At 37.3% G+C, this 16,863-nt stretch overlaps 2 protein-coding genes across 2 annotated transcripts; one reads left to right on the top strand and one right to left on the bottom strand.

Annotated features, from left to right (window-relative positions):
- Window positions 1-510: 510 nt before the first annotated feature.
- LOC138042736 (tRNA N(3)-methylcytidine methyltransferase METTL6-like) lies at window positions 511-7,460 on the bottom strand. Its single transcript, XM_068888727.1, has 5 exons — window positions 7,215-7,460; window positions 4,963-5,094; window positions 4,422-4,592; window positions 1,844-1,985; window positions 511-761 (listed from the first exon to the last, which is right to left on the bottom strand). Exons 1-5 carry the CDS (start codon window positions 7,431-7,433, stop codon window positions 622-624), a joined length of 804 nt encoding a protein of 267 aa, XP_068744828.1. The 5' UTR covers window positions 7,434-7,460; the 3' UTR covers window positions 511-621.
- Window positions 7,461-7,506: 46 nt separating this feature from the next.
- Window positions 7,507-15,852, top strand: LOC138042754 (small ubiquitin-related modifier 1-like). Its single transcript, XM_068888745.1, has 5 exons — window positions 7,507-7,608; window positions 7,706-7,753; window positions 8,255-8,332; window positions 14,824-14,895; window positions 15,427-15,852. Exons 1-5 carry the CDS (start codon window positions 7,591-7,593, stop codon window positions 15,484-15,486), a joined length of 276 nt encoding a protein of 91 aa, XP_068744846.1. The 5' UTR covers window positions 7,507-7,590; the 3' UTR covers window positions 15,487-15,852.
- Window positions 15,853-16,863: the final 1,011 nt, after the last annotated feature.

Below are 16,863 nucleotides of genomic sequence, written 5' to 3'. Positions count from 1 at the left end.
GCCAAATAAAAGTACCTGTAAACGGACTCATTCTTATGTCCTGGGAGACAATGGAATCCCATATGTAATTCAATTTGTTCAATGCTTTCCAAGCCAGTGCCTATCTCACTTTTATGCCCCTCTCAGTTTATTCAGAACCCCTGACATCAATTACTTATGAAGTCATGCACTTCCTATATAAACACTACGCCGTGAAAAGGCTGAATTGGACAAGTATGGGCTCGATGACATAACAGATTGCTTTGTTGCACAGGGGCATTGGGAAATTTATCCAGGGAAAAGGTCATCATCATCATCTTTTCCTTTTCCCTCTGAGGGAAATAGGGCCTTTCAGGGAAAAGGTGGGACCACACAAATAGGGTCAAAGGACCAAAAAGTTGAGTATGCCTGAATGGCTTGGCAAATTTTTACCCTTCTAAATACTTACCTTGCACTGGGATCTAACACTTAAACGATTTTTTATTTGCTTTTCCTCTGTTTTCGAAGAGCCCCAAACCAATAACTCAGAGATGAATAAATAAAGTTTTATTATGTTTAACAATAACTCTCATTCTCAGTCTTGTTCATTTTATCTATTGCTTTCCAATATCGACAGAATACTGAAAAACAATTATTAAAAGCCTAGACAGGTTTCATGAATCTTGCTTGCACAAATATTCTTGGAACATCTATTCCCTCCTTCTTATTTACAGTTCTCCGATATGCATAATCACTGTCTACAGTTTGAAATCCAGCTTGATGAAATAACCTCTCCACCTGACCTGCACATCAAAAAGAAACAAAAAAGAGATGGGAAACATGACAAAAGGATCCATGCCACATAATAAATATTAATATTATTATTATTTTTAATTTATTTTATTAGCTTCGCAAATAAACAAACAAAGCAATTACGTATACAGAAGAACATTGGCAGGGACACCGCAACAGCTGTGGCCAATTACAGCGGGCCCGGATACTAACAAGAACTGAATAAAAACAAGGAATGTAAAAATACAGCAATACAGAAAAAAATACAACTACATACAACAAGTTATTGGACGGAACAAGGGACGAGCACTATTGCATTTTAAACAGATAGACTTGAACGAACGTGGGTCATGACAGTTATAGGAAACAGCTAACGCGGACTTATAATAATTAAAAATAACTGATTTAAAGGAAGCTAAGGTCGATGAGCTCAAATCTAGTTCGTCTGCTAAACAATTCCAAATTCTACTAGTTCTAATAAGAAAGAATTTCAGGTAAGTAGATGTTTTACATTTGTTAATTATTTATTTATTAACGTTGCTGGTTGAGAATCTAGCAAGTCTACCATATTTGCGAACTTCAGGTAGAACAGAGACATTCATGTTAACAAGACCGTGTGTCAATTTGAAAAAATAGGTGAGATCTAAGAGTTTATGCCAGTAACAAATAGGTATTAGGTTTAGAGTTTCTAAACAAGACGTACAACTTATATTAGATGAATAAGGCAGTTTTAAGATAAACTTAGTGGCGCGTCTTTGGATACGGTCAAGCTTAACAATGAGCTCGATGGACTGCGGGGCCCAAATTTGGGTGGCGTATCCCAAATGTGACCTAACTAGGGCTAGGTATAGCGTACGTCGTACTTCGGTTCTAAATATGAACCTCGTGTTCCTCTTTAAGTAGCCAAGTAGTTTATTAGCACGTGAAGATTGTTCGTGTCAATGTGGTCAAGAGCCTCAAGCAGGTTGGTAACGCACGATCTTCCAGTTCCGAGCTACAGTATAAAAAAATAATTACATTCTTGAACTTGATTTTCATCTTTTTTTCACATGTGCCTTTATACCTTTCTCAAAAAGTAATCACTTTAACCTGCCTTTTGAAAAGTAATATGCTCTTGTGCCATCTTGTCGTACATAAAAATTGTCACTTAGTTTATTTGCAGGATTAAATCTGAGCATTGCATGATCATACAGCCCATAATCACGGAAGAACAATACACCTCCAGGTTTGAGAATCTGTGGAGAGAGAACATAAAAAGTATCTCAAAAATTTTTTTCTAATACATGTGGGGTGGCTCACTAGCTAATGGTGCAAATTATACATGATGTGTGATGGAAAAACTTTTCTTTTTATGGCAATCTACAAAGTGTTTTTCAACACAGAAGTCAACTAAAAAATCTTCTGACACCCTTGGCTACCTTAATTAAGGGGGGTGGCTCTTAACTACCATCCATTGCTATGGACTCCCTCAAAATAGTCATTTCTCAAGTCCCATTGATTCTACAGTTATCTTTTTTTGCCGAGTATGCTCTATTTAACATTTCTTTGTGTGGTTTGACTCACAACCACATTTGGTAAATCATAGGTACCCCAAGCTCACGGATAATCCTTGTTGCATTACATACATTTTATAAGGGGTTGTGTGAGGAATTTAGCGATTGTTATTTTGGGCATTAAAATAGAAATAAAAATACAACAGAATTTCTTACATTGCCTCCGCGACTTATTAACCGCGCAGCCATGGGCCGAGCGCGGTTCTTGCTCTGCGATCGGTTTATTTTTATTTTTTTTTTGTCGTTTTGTCGGAGAGCTGAACCAGACTTCCACTCGACCACATAGTCAGTGGGACTTCCAGTCACGCAACTTGGGATGTTTATTCGCCAAAAAGCTGTTAAAACGTTAATGTACTTAAAATTTTATGAATATAGTCCGCTTTTTATTTACAACAAAATATATATTTTTTTGTGTCTTATTGAAACATGTAATCGTGACTTTTAAGGAAGAAAGCTAAGACCATTACGTCATCGGAGATTTTACAACGGTTTCGACTGATGGTGCAATCGGAGATTTGACAACGGCTATAAGTAATGGCGCAATACCTTTGTGTGCAGCCGTTGTTGTCAGTTCGTTGTGCTACAGATTGATCAAGTGATTTTGGTTCTATAGTCATCAGTGAAACAACAAGGAAGTTGCTGTGAAATGTGTACTACATTGCAACTATAGTGGTAAGAAAACAGATAAAATTTAGTTTTGTTGGTGAGCAGTCCCAAATTTCTATTCGGTCATATAGTCAGTGGCACTTCGAATCACGCAACTTATGATGTTTACAGGTATTCCCCAAAAGCTTTTAAAACGTTAAATTATGTACTTAAAATTTTATGGATATTCCACTCTTTATTTAGTACAAAATATATTGCCCTTTTGTGTTATTTAAGGGTTGATTCGAAGCGAGTATTGAATACATAAAAGGTCATTATGTCATCCATGGAATGTGTCGACGTTTCAACTTTCATTGGTAGGGAAATAACCACTGTACTAAACATAGCCGTGGATAACATAACTCTTATGGTATCAAGAAGACAAAGTAAGGTATTTCTGTTCGATTCATGTTCTTTATTTTTCGACTCCTAAACATGTTTGCAAATTCCCATATGAACCCTTATAATTTTAACAGGTTGTAATTCTCAAATTACAACGTTAGCTTGGGGGTACCTGTGGGTAAATCACATGAGCAAAACAGAAAATGCCTAAAAAATCATAGAGTTAACTATATGAGAACATGATTCTGACAAAAAATCTGTAGTATGGATTTAAACAAATATTAGTAATGTTACTGTTCCTTGGTATCAAGATAATTAGCTGTTAATCGAATAAAGCAAGGTGCAATAGAACAAGACAACAGATGTATTGGTGTTTTTGATGGGAACACTGCCTTGCGACTGGTTAGCCTGTGCAACTTCTGGATTGCGTGACATAGAACAACCTCACTTATCTCCCCAGCACTACAAGCTGAGAGGTAAACAGCACATGCTGGATCGGATGAGAGTATAGGTTAGCAAGCAATGTACAAAGGTAAATGAGCCAACAAGCTTGGGGGAAGTCGCTGTGCAGACTTAACTGCACCATGCAGGAGAGACCCAATTTTAATGAAGGAAAAGCGATATATCCAACCCATCTCCAAAGGGAGGGAGGGAGGGAGGGGAAAACTTGCAAACAGCTAGTTGGTTTTCTATAGAACACAAACTGCCAAGTGAACCTTGGACAGCCAACTCTTTATGTGCTCAATTTATTCACAACAAGAAACTCCATGAGCATACACTGGGTTGCCTGTGGTACTTGTTACTAAAAAACAGAAGGGACTAAGTTGGGTGGTATTGAACTGCAGTGTTCCAGTCAATTTTTTCAAGTTGGGGGTCATTATATTAAAATTTGCATTTTCATGATACCAAAAGATTGACTTCCTTTAAACACTAATAACTTTTAAAGATGTGTTGAGAAAATCCAAGGGGAATCATACATATCATTACACAAGTTTACTCAAGGTTTCTATGATCCAAATGTAGGTTTATATTTCCATAGCAAATTGTAGTCAATAAAAATGGGACATATGCATACCAAAAAAAAATTGGCAATGGTTTGTGCAATGAATGAACATCAGCAAAATAACTAACCTGCATAATGTTTAGAAGAACAGCCAGCATTTTAACAGGATGAATAGCAGAAAGAACAAAGACTAAAGTTGCAATGTCCACACTACATTTAGATAAATGTGACTCCAAAGAATCTTCTGTTAGATCACAATGAAAGGCATTCACTCTTTCTTCACTGTAGTCAACATGTTCCTGAAAATATACAAGATCTAATAAAACAATAATTCATAATTGTTTGTTGACATATATTTTTAATTACAAGATGAAAATGATATGATTGCAATCAGTTGTTTCAATCAAGAAAAACATTGGAACTGTGCATGGTTTCAATGCAACATCCAAGAACAAGAGGCTACCATCATGGTAATTTCATCAGCAAATCGTAATAAGCAAATTGTAAAACTTCCAAAGGTTAGGATACAGGATTCTTGTTCTCTCTCGGACAGCAAATGTGTGGCCAGCATTTTATTTATCTCACAAAAAGGCTTATGATAAGCATTTAAAGACTCAGTGGTATAGAACTTTTGCTAGCTCTACCTTTATTAATGGTTAACTCACTCACTTTCACAAACTGAACTGCCCTTGGAGAGAAATCACAGGCGTGGACGAAGAGATTGGGAATTTCCTCTAACAATGGATAAAAAAGATTTCCCACACCACATCCAGCCTCAAGTAAAACTCTTTGGTCACCTGCCTTGATTTAAACAAAACTTGTTAATATTATTCACATGTAATGTTTTCATCTTTTACAGGACATGTACAGTCCAACTGCTCAGTAACTACTCTCAATATAAAAAAGGTGTGTACATGTAGGGGCTGTATTGGGATTTTTGAAGTTACTGTATGTTGTTGTCGCAATGTTGGTGGCCAAAACAAAAAAATTGCCATCAGCTCCTTTTGTTCATCCAGTTGGATTACCACCAATCTGATGTGTCTCTAGAGATTCATTGTAACCCAATCACTCGATCACACAATACTTTATTACATGCCTTAGGCATTCTCGCACCTTATGGCGCTATAAATTGTGAACGCATTTAGCCTCAGGCCAGACCACAATACCGGGAACTCTGTGCCCTGCACACAGGGAGCATTCAAAAATACTTGTTGAGCGGGGCACTGATGAGCAATTAGGGGTCCCCCAAAAACTTAGATGTTAAATTAAAGGGGGGTGTTTTAAAAATATAAACACTCTCAAGTGGGGTACAGTACCGCTCAAAAAGAAAATTACCACCTCACGTTGCATTTCCTGTGCGCTACATGATTCCTGTCACAGCATAGCGCAAGAGTAGTTGAAATGTAAAATTTGGGCAAAGATAAATGTGTTTTCACTCACGTGATCAATAACCTTGTTTTTCCACCGAAACAAAGGAAAACATTTGCATGATAATAGAGCTCACTTCCCAGAGGATTAGCTGGGTACAACAATATGGCCACTGTTCTATTGTTTAAAAACACTAACAAGGCCACCGTGACGTCATGCGAAAACACTCTGTACATTATCTCTCTGCAGTTAGCTGAAATTATTTTGATTTGTTAAATTGTATGGGAATCTACGTCGAAATTGTCATAAGGAGACAATGATAAACATGCATCTGGTTTACATACGAGAATGGCATGACTATTGCGAGGGTGGAGGGTAGAGGGTGAAGGGTACTGTAGCTGAAACAACCAAACCTTTACAAAAATGCTTATCTTAGGCCTAGTCATTATCTAAAGCATAGTGTTTAGGCCTAAGGTTAGCATTTTTGTAAAGGTTTGGGTTGTTTTAGCTATAGTATGCTTCACATCCTACCCCCAACCTCTATTCCTCACCTCCTACTCCCTACTCCCTACTCCCCACCCCTGGCATAATCATGCCGTATAAAAATTTCCGATGGAACATAAATTCTTCATACACAAACAAGCGACGATTTTGTTGAAACATCGACCATTTGGTGGAAAATTTTGTAATAAAAACAATGTTCATTGTGTGCAGCCAAAATGTCTTGCCAACTGCAAAACTTTTCGAGCATGCAATTTGAAACATACATTCATTAAATACCCATAAACATTGAGAACGAGAGGCGACTTAAAAACTTCATGCGAAACGCAAATGAATGATGACGAATTTTTCTCAACCCTCACACACAAACATTTACAGAAACCAATGATATGCAGAATAAAACTTCTATTAACTTTATTCCAAAACATTGTTCTCATTCTTATTATTATTATTATTATTATTATTATTATTATTATTATTATTATTATTATTATTATTAACTCTTGTGATTGGTCAAAATCTTTTAACACAAAAAAACACCCTTTCAAAGTGGGCTGTAAATGAGTTTTATTGCGTTAACTGCCTTCCTGTAGGTTTATGCATTCTCTGTGTAAAAATGATAACATTCCTATGTGGGGAAAGCCCCGTTGCCGCATAACAAAGGAAATTGCTATCCACCTTACACGGATCATTACTTAAAAATTTTAAAGAAAAGGGTTAGGGCCAACCCATGTTGGATGGCAAGAACAATAACCTGTAAAAATAAAAATTAAAAATCAAAAATAACCTGTCTCTCCGCTGGGAACTAAACTTTATTGTTATACAAATCATGCGAAAAGAAATTGGATTGTATTACCATCCAACATGGCCGCCGTGTCACGTGGGTACAAACCAAGAATACAAGTCATTCACAATGCAAATAAGTGGGCGGCCGGGTACTTTGCAGTTTAGCCGAAAGTCAATGAGGGACAGGATTCCTGCATTCCATGAAGAGGTTAGTTATCAACTGATGCTAACTTGAAAAAATAATAGAGAGCTGTAAATGAGCTTACTTTGCCGGCAGTTCCAAATAGCAGCTCCTTGAACTCTAAAGTAGTCCAGTGCCTGTCCTTGAAAAAGTTTGTCGCATTTCTCTTGTAAAATAAATCCCAGTTCTTCTGAGCCTCCTTTTCTAATTTGTTCTGCTTAAAATCCGACACAACTTTACTGTTGTCTGCGAGTTTCCTCTTTTCTTCTTCGGAGAGAAGACGATGACAATCGTCATCTGCCATTATTATTATTTTTTACATGAAGTACCTACGTATTATTAGTGGTAACAACCGCTGACCTGTCATGACTACCCAGAATCCTCTAGGCAGAAACTGAGTTTCTATACCATACTGCATTGCGCCTCAAGTGATCCATTCCACCGCGAAGGAAAAAGTCAAAATGTCGGAGGAAAATAAGGTACTTGACAAATTTCTGTGACGAATTATTCGCTTGTTTACTCGCTCTGTGATTTTAAAATCTTTTTTCTTATATGGTATATTGGTTTGATGGTTAGGAAGTGAAACCTGAATCGGAACACATCAATTTGAAAGTGATGGGCCAGGTAAGTCATAGTTCGAGTAACTCATCGATTTCTGCCCATTTAAAACGAGCTTCCTCCTCTTCTTCAATGAAGTTTTGAAGATTTTCGTCTGAAAAAACAGATTATACTTGCGTTCTTTTATCCCGGGCGATCATTTGTTGTTCGATCCACGTTTAGCTTTATATTAGTGTTGTGATTCACATGATTTAAGACTCATCAGAACTGTCGACAGTGCATGCCATGCATGCTAGAGTTTGCAAATGCTGAAGCAATGTTTCCTTCGTTGAGATCCAGTGATGCACAGAAAATGTAGGTTGCTCTGCTTTTGTTTGTCAGTCGTCAGCGATGTATTTCATGATCCACCGTTTCGCTTTCATCTTTTGTTGACGTTTATCAGCGTGTAATGGAGATAATGGCGGGAAAAGTCGCACGTGCTGTCACATGAAATCCAGTAAAGTTCACTTTAAATTTCGCTATTGCGATATTTTTCACGTTTTATAATAGTATCGTCGTTATCAACAGGACAATACAGAGGTTCACTTTAAGATCAAGAAAACCACACAGCTAAGAAAACTTAAACAAGCATACTGCGACCGACAGGTATAACGTGATTGTAATTGAGAATTGACTCCAGGCTCCAGTCGTTCAAAAAGGGGATAACGTTATCCACTGGATAAATCAGTATCAATTGGATAGTGGAACTGGTTTCGCTATGACTTGTCCACTGGACAATGATTTATCCGGTGGATAGTGCGATCCATTATTTGAACAACTGGGGCCTGAAGTCTTGTTATTGCTTGAACCTTGCGCAAATGGATTAAATAAGTAACTTGTTGTGCACAATCCACAGTTAATTTAAAAGTTTATCACATTTTCAAGGAATAAAAATAGTTTGAGATGATAAGGTGCATAAGGAGTGTCTCTACAGTACCCCTATACTATCCTTTCAATAATGCAAGCAGCTTGGCAAATAAAGCAAAACAACATAATTATCATTGAATACCAAAATTGCCTGTTGTTGTCTCGTTCTCCAACAGCTCCTTCCTTGTTTGCATGTGCTGGCTCAGTGTGGCCTTAACTTCTGGGTATCTAGTCAGATCATTCCACAGTATTGTGAGTTCGTTCCAGATAGAGATAGATGCTTTATTAATAATACATAGCAGCCAGAAGGCTGAATTGCATATTATATATGTGTGTGAAAGAGCATTTACCCAGTGATAGGGCCTCTCACATTTTCAAATATCTGCAGAATTCTGAACATTGTCATGCCTCATTTTCAGCAGATTGTTTTTAGTGTTTTACATCATGCCTCCACCAGTTTTCAACTTAAGATAAAAGAGGCTATTCATATTCAGAGAGAACAACCCTCTTTGAATCAACAATTGCGCCACGTCAACCTTAAACTATCTTTTTGATTCCCACATTTTCACGCTGTACTTCATTCTGTTGTTACTATTTTTCACATTAGCATTTTCTATTTATCATAAATTCAGCTTCTATCGCTTTGTATTCTAAATGAGGATGGCAGAAGTTTCTGTCATAACATGTTTTATAAACTCAAATGTTTGTTGTTTTCTTAAAATGTATCACTTGTCTGCTACTATCAAGACCATAAATGTATATACAAATTTAAATAGTTATGGTGAAATTTGATAAAATATAAGGAACTAAAATTATGTACAACCAAGACTGTGAGATATAAAATGGGCTAAATTGTATAAAAGTGTTCTAAGCTCGATTAGTTTTCACTTTAGGGACCAAAGGTTCTTGTGTCTCAAAGTGTACCTGGTGGCTTCACATAATGGTGGAAGCAAATAATGCAGTTACTTAAGTTACGATGTTCATTTAATGAGACTAAATCCGTCAGAATAAGTGCTTCATTATAATTGACACTGAGACTTATTAATGCTAACGCCCTCTTCTGTATACATTCCAGTTCATACGTTAAATACTTTAATGGCGAATAGTAGAACACAGGCATGGCATAGTCCATTACAGGTCTTATACATGTAGTGCAGAACAGCCTCAGATCTTCACAGTGTACCTTGGCCCGTTTAAATAGAACCAAAATTATTATAACCTTTTCGCTGCTTTCCTTATTACTTTTTATACATTCATTCCACGATAAGTCACTTGAGATGGTTACACCTAATAACTTTGGGCTCACAAAAAGTCAGGTCATCCCACTTTAAAATAAACAGATAAAAAATCTTTGTAAACAGGTAATAGATCATTATTTTTGGGGGGTCCACCTAGTTAATATTCAAGAATTAATATGTGATCTGTTGCCTCTTAATTGCTGCTGCAGTACCCTTTCAGATTTCTAATTGCACAAATATAAAGTCTTATCCCTCCCAACGAATATGTACTTAAAATGATCAATTTCTTTGAAACTGTTGTGCCTGTTGATTCATCAATCAAACTGTACGGGCTGTTAAAGCTCCATCGATCACATCTGAAAACGTCTCGAGGAATCCGTATGCTGTAGGAACTGTTGGTTCCAGTTGATAAATTATCTAGATCTCCACAGCAAAAAAAAAAGAACTGAATCTCAATTTTCCATAAAAGAGCATCATTTATTTTAACAACACTTGAGGTGGAATTTAGGAACAAAAGAGTAAACAAATGTAAGTGATCGATACACAGTTCATCGTCGGCCTGTGTGGCCTTGACTTCGCCATGGCCAAGTTTCATGTTCAACACATTAATTTTAACACCAACTCCGAAGAAAAGTTGCATAATTTGCAAAACAGACAAGTTACGTGCAAGGAAAGAACCGAGACGATGACACGTGCGCGCCTGGAATTAATTTCAACTGGGTCGCACAAAACAAAAATTTAACATACTTTGCAGTTGGATTCTCTGTCATTTCGCTCACGATAACCAAACTAATGCTTGAAATTCACTTGGAAAGCATGCAACAAACTGAACTTGGACTGAATTGTTTTATTATCACTGGCGGAAGATCGAAAGTGTCGCCGATTGTCTCACCTAACAAACAGGTCAGATCATGTCACGCAACACGTGCGATTTCACAACTGAACTCCTGAAGCTGGACATAATGGTTGAAAAAATGAAATTATTCGACTACAAAAATCCGAAAATAACAGCTTACCTTGAAATTTAAGGAACTCGATCATTTTTCTGTTGTGAGAAATGGGAATGTTCAATTTCCTTGTGAAATACGCCATTTGCTTGTTTTTCCTGGCGTTCGTAATTTGCATAAACATTCCATTTTTTTTCTGCTTACAATTTGACCCTTTGTTCCATAATCTATGCATCCAAAAGGAAAACGAGTGCGTCCCAGGACGCAATGACGCACTCTGGATACATCTCTGCATGTAGTTTCCCTGCAAATAACCCACAGCTTTATTGCTGCCACTGAAGGAAATGAATGAGGCAGCTCTCTAATCAGGAGGACACTTTTTTTTAATGCAAGGGCTTGTGGTCATGGTAAGATCAGATTTGTAAGGAATTGTGGTTATGCACGATTGTGTAGTCTGATCTTGTCTAAGCAAAGTGCTTGTTGCAGAGGAGATTAGAACAGAAGCTTGCAGCTACATTTTTGTTCCAAATTCGCAGTTACTTAACCTGTAAAACTGCTCTGTTTTGTATGAAGGGGGTAGTTTCTAAAGAAACTGTGGTACTGCGTTGGAGGGGAAGTAGTATACAAAAATTTGGTTTTATCAACAGAGTTGATAATTTAAATTGACCACCGTACAGAGATTCTAAAAGCTGACATTTCGAGTGTTAGTCCTGAAGAATCTCTATATGGTGGTCAATTTACATAATCAACTAATAAAATCAAATTTTTGTACCCTCTTTTTTGTAGTCTTGTGGTTCATTTTTGCTTGACGCTTCTTTTAGTCATTATAAACTTTATCGCAGCTTTGTAAAATACAAATAGGACTAGTAAATCTAAATGGTAGAAATGCTGTCAAGTATGCTTGAGGAAAAGCTGTCAGGCTGAATTTTGCGCTGATCAACTCGAAACTTCAACATCCCCCCTCCTCCCCCCCACCCCCTTACCTAAGCCCGGGCATTTGAACTTTTGAAGATTGGATCATTCAAATTCCCGGTTTTCAAATACCCTACCCTATCGTCGGATTTGAAGGATTTGTCTGTAATGCTCTATTAAAGAACAATCGTCGTCGGCTCCTGTCATCTTTAATAAAGACCCTTTTTGCAAGCCAATCACTCACAAATGCTACATCTCCTCCTTTAAACTCTTCCATCTCGTCCAAACACGTGTTTTATAGCTGTTAGCGACTTTGTCGTCGGAAAAAAAACAATTATTTGAAACATGACAATTCCGGTTCAATTTTCCCCACCCCACGCAGGCAAAGGTGAAATTCCCCACTCCCCGGGCACAGAAGATAGTCAAATGCCCGTGGTTTGCCTGGAAGGGGGGTAGGGGATGATGAAGTTACGACTTGATTGGCGCATTATTATGAATGGTTCGGATTCAGATAAATGTGAGTATTCCAATTGAAAAAAAGGTGTTATGATGCAAATGGCATCTACAAATGTCGTATATCTCGATGGTCTCCCATCCAGTTACCATAGTAACAACCACAGCTGCAGCCTTGAACTGAATGCCTGTCCTCTTTTGAAGCTTTTTTCAACCTATGATTAAAAAAGTCTGCTTCTCACATACCGCTGGTAGCCATGTCAAGCTGAAGGAAGGAACAAATTTATACACCACTTCTTGACCTATCGCTACTGTCCCATGTCACTAATGAGGATTAACATAACACAAATCAACAATCAATCGTGGCTTGCATGCAGAGTCCTTAACTACACCGAGTGGGTTGCAAACCATTCTGTCACAGCACCAGATGCAAGCAACTTAGCCACTTCATGGCATACAAATTCTTGCTCTTCAGCAATGCTACCATGATTATTGAAAAATGCCTTCTGTGGCAATGACATAAATGGTAGACTGCACCCATCCCTTAGCACATCCAGCACCCACTTGCTCGCTCCAATATCCTTCCAGAATGCAAGATGCTCTTTAGTCTCCCTTTCACTGGGGTAGCACAGGCTAACTCAACATTTTCAACAATGATCAAATTCTACACAATCAAATTCAACAGAACAATGTTCAACTTCATCCAGTTCGGTCAGCAGAACATACCGGTAGTTATTGCTGGCTTCCCAACAGCTGTGCTGTGTTACGGGCCCATTCTGATGCTTTACTTGTAAATGCAGCTCGCCTTCACCTTCACCTTCTTGGAGCAGGTTGTTCCCTTCCTTGTCATCGCTAGTGGCCATAGCAGAGCTGATTTTGTCCAACACGTTCCGGTTCAACTTGTACTGTTTCCTGTTTCCTGTTTCCTTCTAACTTTAACTCCGGTTCTGACTTGTTCGGCTCCTGCTTCGAACGTTTAGGGGTCTCCAGATCCTTCTTGATCTTCTTCAACTCCGTACTATATTGCTTCTGCTGTTCAAGCAATTCTTTCACCCAACTTGGGGGTGCCTGTGTTGTCTGCACTTGCTTGCGAGTTGAGTCAGCACTACCGTGTCTCGACCGGCGAGATCGCTCAAGATCGCCTGGGCTTGCATTATATGGTTCAAGATGTCTGAAAGCTCAAGAACTCATACTTGAACGTGTTGTGTCTTTTGGCATTAGGTTGCAATTAGTAAAAACATAAACTGACCTAACTAGCGAGTGGAATTTTGTCGGAACAACGCAATAAAGTCGGCAATAGCAGTCGCAACAAAAACGACTGCCCACCTGATAGGTCACATGACCTATACCCAGGCCCCAGGGGTGCATGAGAAATACATTTTTCACTTATTTCGTTTCACTCAGCCAGTGAAAAATTACTGTTACGAGCTAGATGGCTCATTAGGCTGGAGCTTATCCGGTTTCTGTAGTATGAAGCGACTAGGAGTATTTTTACTCCCCCCCTGGATGGGATGCCAGTCCATCGCAAGGTTACCCCCCGGCATTAAATTCGCTGGTACCCATTCATGCACCTGGGTGGAGAGAGGCACCGTGTGAGCAAAGTGTCTTGCCCAAGAACACAACACAATGTCCCCGGCCAGGGCCCGAACCATTCAATCCGGAGTTGAGCGCTCTAATCATGAGGCCACCACGCCTCCCCTATGTTAGTACCCAAATACTATCTCCAGAATGTTCTCTTGACTTTTTCTTAGAGGTAGGATCTGACTCTTGTGGAACAAACTGACTACACTGGAATCATCTGGGTTGGACTGAATACTATGGTTGCTCAGAAAATCAGGGTACTATTATGTTCAAATTCAGTCTGTGTTTCAATGGAAGGTCTTACTGTAAGTTAGAAAATTTGCTCATTATCCAGTGGATATATTGACCAGCTAGTGATTCCATTGTGAATCCATGTCTTTGTTCATAAAAATCCTGTTTGCAGTGGCTTTTGTACACCAAAGTGAATTTAGTATACTTTGCGATTTGTAAGACCTTTTAATGGGTCTGCAATGTTCATTTTCATCTTGAAATCTTGAAATGTATTGCAGCTGCTGCCCTAACCCATCTTGTATTATCCTAAACATTTTCATTAATAACCATCGTAACCATCACAAGATCTGCCGCAAGTGGAAACCTGTTTATACCTAAGCTATCTTCTAAGTCAGGACAAAGGTCTTTCCTGCACATGGGAGTAACAGCTTGGAACGGTTTATCTGTAGGCACTAGAGACTATAGTCTAGAAAAGTTTAAAAAATATGTGGCCGAATCATTTGTAATTAATATATTTGTAGTTTATATATTCTGTAATTATTATATTCTAGTATCTATTTTTTATCTTTGTAATTTTTTTTTTTACCCTTCTAGTTCTTATTCCGCACAGTAAATTGTAGTTCTGTAGATAGAGGACCACCCTTATTAACTTAGTGTTAGCTTGGTGACATCCTCTGTAAATATTGTTTTTATTATTATTATTATTATTATTATTATTATTATTATTATTATTATTATTATATTTTTATATATGTGTACATGGTAGAATACTTATCAATAATGATCAGTGGTTTTCTACTTAAATTATAATTCTTTTTATAATAATCATAGTCATAGTCTTAATTCCCTTTAATTGTTTTCTTTTCAGGGTGTTCCACTCAATTCACTTCGCTTCCTTTTTGATGGTCAGAGAATAAACGATGACCAGACACCAAAAGATGTAAGTTTTTTTTATTGATATAATAGAAGAATCGAAGGGTGTGGTTTTTTTGGAAAATCCAAAAACGGATTTTGCGTTTTTTTGGCAAAAACCAAATATGGATCATGAATCTAAAGTATCCACACTTGAGGAGGATACTTCGGGTCAAATCTAAATCGGTTTTCCATGCAAAAATGATACACAACAGCTACCATATGAAATAGTTTGGTTTCTGCAAATTTCATACCAGAAATCACCTTTTTTAATTATGAAAACTAAACTGCAAAAGTACCCTCTGTAATCGATTTGTACCTTAGCACACGTTTTTCGTTATTCTGTTGGCATTTTCATTGAAGAATTTCTCCATGGAAAAATGAAAAATAACCATTTTTCGGATTTTGTGTTTTTTTTGATGCTGAAGAATCTATTGATCTGAGATCACAAATCTGTTTTTGGATTTTCCCAAAAAACGCTCCCTAAGATAATATGATTTTGAGATAAATTTGCGAGTAAAGTTATTTGTCCATGTTAAGCATTTTGTCCTGTTCACAGCTTGACATGGAAGATGACGATGTGATTGAAGTGTACCAAGAGCAAACAGGAGGGCAATAAATTTTATTCCAGAGCAACCGTATTGTACCAGGCATTGTGTATTCCCTATCAGCTGTTCAAATGGGATCTGAGTTCATGTTTATGTTTCAACTTATGAATAGCATGTTATCTACATAAGTGCTGTTCCTTGCTTTTTATAATATAATTTATAGTAAGGTCTTCATCATGTGTAAGCACAACATTTGTTAGATTGATTTCATGGCCACTTTACAATTGCATGAAGAACGCTGTATGTAGAATGAATTATTTTTTGAATTATTTCTCCCACATCGTTTGTTTTGTCTTCTCTGTGAAACAATAATTATTATATTATTATACATGCTTGTAAATCCTAGTCACACCATTAAAGATGTACTTTTAACTGTTTCCATCACTTGTTTTTCTATTATTTAGTGTAAAGGATCATTTAAGTGCTGTGCAATTTATAGAGATTCAATTTGTGTCTCTCTCTCGACTGTTAGAAGTGGTTAGTCAGTTAAGTAGTCTTTGTGTACTATAATACATTCACTAAGAGTGATTCTGATTGCTGGAGTTCTTTTAGAGAATGTTAAGCTGTATGCATGGACACCATGCCCATGCTTACGCGGTTAGGGTAAAGTGTAAATTAGCATGACAAGAACAATCAGCATTATATACTTTATGAAAGGATACCAACATTCTTTTATTTTCTTAGGAACAGTTTATTGACATGGTTTACATCATAATTAAATTTATATTATTTTACCTTGCACCAAAATATGTACCAGCTAGCTTATTTTATTAATACAGTTGTGATCAATTTTTATATTAAATGACTGATCAGTCTTTAATTTGCTAAAATCACAAAGAGAAAAAAAATGAAAAAGTCCCAAGTTTGTAACCTTCAAAGAGGGGCAATTCTCACCAATTTAACTAATTTGTCAAATTATAGGAAGACAATAATCCTGTTACATGACTGATTAGTTAATAAATAAATGACTGGTTACTCTTCATCTGGTCAGCAGCAAGTTTAACTTTGGAAAGGGTTACTTGGAGGTAATTAACCCTTGGACGTCCCCAGTTAACAAGTAAAATCTGTCAAGTCTCACTTCCAGGGGTCAATGGGGTTAAGGTTGCTGCACGAAAGAGAAGAATATCCAACAAATTACATCTAGATATTTTTCTTTTCGTGTCAGAAAAGAAGAGGTGTGGCACATAACTTCCCTACTGATTCATACTAGCATCCTGTTCACAACTGTTACTCCTGCTGCTAAGTTAAGAGTAGAAATAAGAATAAGGAAAAAAAATGCAAGCTTGCTTGTTCCTTGAACACTGAGACCTTTTTAAATGACAGCCACTTAACCATTTTCAAAGACAAAAATTAACATTCTCAGTTTTGTCCTAAGGAACAATAATTGT

This window comes from Montipora capricornis, chromosome 1 (assembly GCF_036669925.1).
Source record: "Montipora capricornis isolate CH-2021 chromosome 1, ASM3666992v2, whole genome shotgun sequence".
Lineage (NCBI taxonomy): Eukaryota > Metazoa > Cnidaria > Anthozoa > Scleractinia > Acroporidae > Montipora > Montipora capricornis.
Note: the sequence above shows the minus strand (reverse complement) of the source record. Positions and strands in the feature narration are given on the sequence as shown.

Coding starts and splice junctions, on each gene's coding strand:
- LOC138042736 (XM_068888727.1), bottom strand. CDS start 7,433: ATGGCAGATGACGATTGTCATCGTCTTCTCTCCGAAGAAGAAAAGAGG. Junction 1,986..4,421: donor TTCTTCTAAACATTATGCAG/GTTAGTTATTTT, acceptor CTCTCTCCACAG/ATTCTCAAACCTGGAGGTGT. Junction 762..1,843: donor AGCATATTACTTTTCAAAAG/GCAGGTTAAAGT, acceptor TTTGATGTGCAG/GTCAGGTGGAGAGGTTATTT.
- LOC138042754 (XM_068888745.1), top strand. Junction 7,754..8,254: donor ATTTGAAAGTGATGGGCCAG/GTAAGTCATAGT, acceptor CGTTATCAACAG/GACAATACAGAGGTTCACTT. Junction 8,333..14,823: donor AAGCATACTGCGACCGACAG/GTATAACGTGAT, acceptor TTTTCTTTTCAG/GGTGTTCCACTCAATTCACT.